Below are 4,852 nucleotides of genomic sequence, written 5' to 3'. Positions count from 1 at the left end.
GCTGGCTGGCTGGCTGGCTGGCGCGAGGGAGGGAAGATGGGAGGGAATGCACAGAGCTGGGCTTCGCCTCCCTGCCTTCCACCTCCGCAGCGAGTTTACGTACCTTCGGGCTGACTCGGAGAATGCGCACGTGTGGGCCGGCCCGGGCACGTACTGCCGGTTCGATTTCTGCCTGCTGCCCAAGCGCCCAGCGATAGCCCCTGAGCTTTTCTCTACCACACTTCTGGTCGCCTTAATAGAGTGCGAGCTTCGCGGGCTGGCCCACTGTACACAAAAGCCCCAGACGACCTCCGCCCCCTTCTTCCAGTTCTAAGATGGAAAAGCCAAGCCGTTGGCCTGCTGCAGTTCCTCCACCAGAGGCCCCAGTTACTTTTGCTCCTGTTGGCTGCCCGGAGACCAGTTTCAACTCATGACCTAGAAAGAAAACTCTGCTTGACTGATGTCTTCTTTTGGAGTTGCACAGAGAGCGCCTGGCAAAAAAAGAGTTCACCTCACTGCAGGTTGTATGGCCTGAGGATGTTGCACCTAACAGCCCCATCTCCCTTTCTGGTTTCAGGTTTCTGAAACAGATCGTGAACTTCATCTAGAGAATTCAGCTGGAAAACCAAGACTGGAAGACTCTTTTTCTTCAGATAGTAAGCAGGAACCAGGCAGAGACCAGGGATTCTTGGAACATCTATCTTCCTTTTGGAGGACACTAAGTTCTGTTTGAAGACAAAGGCAGTTCAGTATGGCAGCAGGACTGAAGGGACACGAAGGAGCTGTTACAGTGATTTGGTGACAGTTCTTCAAACAACAGTGTCTTAAGAAAAGGTGGATCGAGAAACTCGTGAACTTTTGGGTTGCATTAAGAGAAATCAGCATGGCTCAGGTAAAAAGCTCTCGAGTCCTCCTCCTTCAAGATCACTGGGAGGCGTGTTTGCAGTTTCACTCTTGAATGCTGCCTTAGTCAACATATTGACCAACCCAGTGAGCGAAGCTCTGTATTAAGCACCAGGGGGAGATCTAGAGGAAGGAAAGGAGACAGGCCACAGCCCCTGCCTTCAGGGAGCTTCCAGTCAAATGAAGGAGGTAGGCTATACTGCATCACAGGCCCTGATGGGACATTTGCAAAGCAACATGTACTCAGTTTACACTTGGTACATTAACTGCTGAGGGGCACGAGGGAGTGAACAGTCTGGTGAATGCTTCATTTGTTTTTTTCAACGGGAATTTAGTGAGCTCCTGTTACATGCAAGGCATTGTGCTGAGAATACAAAGATGAATAAAATTGTCCCTGTCCCCAACAAGCTTCCAGGCTAGTTGGGTTGGGGCGGGGGGAGATGAAGAGACACTCTATTGTTTATCTTTATATTCACAACACCTTGCCTAGTGGCAGGCTAGTAGTAGAGACATAGTGAATCTGTTGATTGAAGGAATGTGCAATAATAGAGGTATGTACACTGAAGGAGAGGAATGATCCTTCTGCTTGGATGAAAAAAGTTGAAGCTGGAAGGATGCATAGGATTTTGCTAGATAAACAAGCAGAACAGGGCATTCAGACAAGGAGAACTGCATGGGCAGAGGCTTAGAGACGTGGAAGGATGTGGTGATGTTAGGAGTACAGCAGGTAGTTTGCTAGTTAAGGAGGAAAGGATTTAAGTGGGGCCTGGTTAGAGGAATGTGGTAGATAGTGATAGATGGGAACGTTAGGGAAAGGGAGTTGTTTCCTGGGGAAACAAGCAGAGTGACTGAAGGGCCTTTTATGCCTTGCTGAGGAATTAGTCTTTATTCTGTAAGGAATGGGAACTCTCTGAAGAATGCTAAGCAGCAGAGTGACGTCACATCAGTGTATTTGGAAGGTAATTGTCATTGCGGGGATACAGGATGGATTGGAGAGACAGGATGATTTGATAGGTTATTGTAGTTATCTGGGTAGAAAAGCTATATGCAGGCAACCCCAGAGCTGCTCCCAGCTTCCTTCCAGGGACCCTCCCCTACCAGTCTCACCAGGATGGCAGCCTGATTACAGTATAATTGGCTTTCTTCCAGCTGCATGCATAGCTTCCTCCTTTCCATGCAGAGTAGGAGCCCTTCAGTTTCTTCTTCCTTTGTTTGCAGCCCACTTCACAGCATCGTGTTCACTCTTGCTTAAGTCATTTTTAAACTGTATGTATAGCAGGGAATGTGAAAAAATATGGATATGCACACATATAAATGGTGGGCCGGGGTGGAGGAGAGAAATTGTATATTCAACTCCAAAATCCTTCCAAGTGTTTTAATTTTTATATCTGTTGTAATTGGCAACATGTAGGGAATTTAAAATCTAAAGGGAGAAATTAATCTAACTTTACTGATAAACATGTTTGTAGGACCCGATAGAATGTACATTTGGCACCAGTGAGGTCTGCCAATCGTAAGTGGGCTCTGTGAAGCTGAGTGTCATCAAGGGAGGAAGAAGGAAGTTCCCCTAGAAATCTCCCGTGTCAGTGGGTCAACAGGAGAGACCCTCATGCCCACACACAAGGCTTAGAAATACTTCAGAGTAATACATAGACACATGCTTTACCCAGCACAGTGCTAATGACAGAAGTGTCAATGACATTGATTATTCACTTGGTCTGTGTCTAAATGCTGACAGATGACAAAGTGAGTAGTTCCTGGTGAGGTGAGTTAGGGAGGACTCTTGAAGGAAGCAGGGTTTTGTGGTGAGGAGGGACGCTCCCTAGAGAGAAGCAGCATGTTAGTAGCTGGGTGTGAAAGGTAGTTCTTTAGAAGTTGGCAGTCTGTTTTTGCCCTGCCCTGCCAGGTGACCTGACACCTCATCTCCTTTCAACTTAGGCAAGTCTCCTGGCTTGTGAAGGCCTAGCAGGTGTGAGTTTGGTTCCCACTGCAGCCAGCAAGAAGATGATGCTGAGCCAGATTGCCAGCAAGCAGGCCGAGAATGGAGAGCGGGCAGGTAGCCCTGATATGCTGAGGTGCTCGAGTCAGGTACAGCACTTGAGTCCATTGCGGCACCTGGGGGTCGGGTGGCCCGAGCTCTCTGCCAGAAGATGCCCAGCTTTGATTCCTTAGTGCTTCTATTTAGGGAAGTGGGAAAGGGGATCCAGCTGGGGAATGAATGAATGTGGGTATTTTAGAGGATACAGAAAAGGGTACAGAAAAGGAAGGTCTTTTCTGTACAACAGCTCCTTAAAACCAGGGTACTTGGCGAGGAAATGAATGCATACTTTCTCTAAACCTTCGGGGCAGTGATTTACTCTCATTTGTAAGTTGTCTCAAAGCAGCTTTTGGCCTCCTGTCTTGTGTTCTGAGATGGACTATAAATTTAGATTTGATTTGTATTCAAAGAGCCACCGAAAAGACAGCGATAAGTCCCGGAGCCGCAAAGACGATGACAGCTTGGCTGAGGCCTCCCATTCAAAAAAGACTGTTAAAAAGGCAGGTAATGGGGAGTTCCCAGCGGTCCGGCGGTTAGGACTGGGCGCTCTCACTGCCGAGGGCGGTCCCTGGTTAGAGACTAAGATCCCGCAAGCCATGCAGCACGGCCAAAAAAAAAGAAAAGAAAAAGGCAGGTAATGGGGTAACTCCCAAACTGGTCCAGCTTGGGAATAGGGCAGTCCTCCTGTTTCTTCCCTCTCTGGCTCAACCCGGAGCTCTCCATAGACGTTTTGCTCCCTCATAGCCAGTGAGTGTGTCACCCCGATTCCATCCAGGGACCACTTTGGTAATTGATCTCTGCCCTCTCTGAAACATCCTTGGTAAGGGAAGGAGGGTCAGGGGAGCATGAAATTCTGTGGCAAAGGGGCAGGCCGACTCCCCCTCAGGTCAATTCAGAGTGTTGGGTTTGACGAGGCAGATAGCTTGCACACCCTACCTCCTTCCTTAGAAGGTCTTTTAACTCTAAGGAATATGGGAGATGACAGCATCAGAGAAGTTACTTTGTCCAGCAGTTGGAAATAGACCCAGAGCAGAATGGGGGCAAGAAGAGGGCAGAGGGATAGCCTCATGACATACCTGACTCTTGCCCCCAGGTGGTGGTAGTGGAACAAAATGGTTCTTTTCAAGTAAAGATTCCCAAAAATTTTGTTTGTGAACACTGCTTTGGAGCCTTTAGGAGCAGTTACCACCTCAAGAGGCACATCCTTATTCATACTGGTAAGTCTCTTGCTCACATTCAAAGGGGGAGAATAGTCCATAGTTTGTATTATATTTGCGTGTAGCTCTTGTGGGGTTTATTTTAAGGAGTAAGTATTAGAAATACTAATAGAGAAAGAAAGTAAGTGAATGAGGCAGAGACATTGTATGTATCTAGTGTCACTGAGACCAGCAGCTTTGGGGACCCTTCCCCATTAGGTGTCTGCATATTACTAAAAGTTAAAGATTTCTGGGAAAATACCTGGAATGAGGTCCCTGCCATGTATACCTCCTGATGTTCGCTTCTCTCTCTCCACCTGGGCCAGGTGAGAAGCCATTTGAGTGTGACATATGTGATATGCGCTTCATCCAGAAGTACCACCTGGAGCGTCACAAGCGTGTACACAGTGGGGAAAAGCCTTACCAGTGTGAACGGTGTCATCAGGTAAGCTCACGTGTCATCCATTCACGCCCACACACAGACTTCCTTCCCTAAGAACCAGGGCTTGCCGCCATTCCCTGCCTGACAAGGGGCCACCTAGCATTCCTGGCCATGTTAGAGTTAGTACCTCAGGGTGATGTATATCTCTCTGGCCTTATGTAGCTGATCATGGGTAGGGGCCATTAGAATAATTGTAATAATAATAATAGCATTTCTTGGATACTTACTCTGTGCTAGGCATTGTGAGAGCATATCTGACATTACTTTGTTTAACCTTCACATTAACTCCGTGAG

At 47.7% G+C, this 4,852-nt stretch overlaps 1 protein-coding gene across 16 annotated transcripts in view; it reads left to right on the top strand.

Moving 5' to 3' along the window:
- Positions 1-4,852, top strand: part of ZNF740 (zinc finger protein 740) — a 46,488-nt gene that overhangs the window by 510 nt on the left and 41,126 nt on the right. For 15 of the 16 annotated variants that reach the window (XR_009565561.2, XR_009565560.2, XR_009565556.2 and 12 more), the window contains exons 2-6: positions 557-871; positions 2,821-2,970; positions 3,331-3,420; positions 4,014-4,137; positions 4,443-4,561. Coding sequence is in view for 5 of the 16 variants with exons in the window: in XM_060306532.2 (XP_060162515.1) it covers positions 863-871; positions 2,821-2,970; positions 3,331-3,420; positions 4,014-4,137; positions 4,443-4,561 (492 nt within the window). In the remaining 11 variants the exon portion in view is untranslated. The remainder of the gene's footprint in view (positions 1-556; positions 872-2,820; positions 2,971-3,330; positions 3,421-4,013; positions 4,138-4,442; positions 4,562-4,852) is intronic. The other variant, XM_060306533.2, reaches the window with a different exon arrangement.

The sequence above is a fragment of the Globicephala melas genome, chromosome 10, assembly GCF_963455315.2.
Source record: "Globicephala melas chromosome 10, mGloMel1.2, whole genome shotgun sequence".
NCBI lineage: Eukaryota > Metazoa > Chordata > Mammalia > Artiodactyla > Delphinidae > Globicephala > Globicephala melas.
The sequence above is the reverse complement of the archived record's forward strand: the minus strand, read 5'-3'. Positions and strand labels throughout refer to the sequence as shown.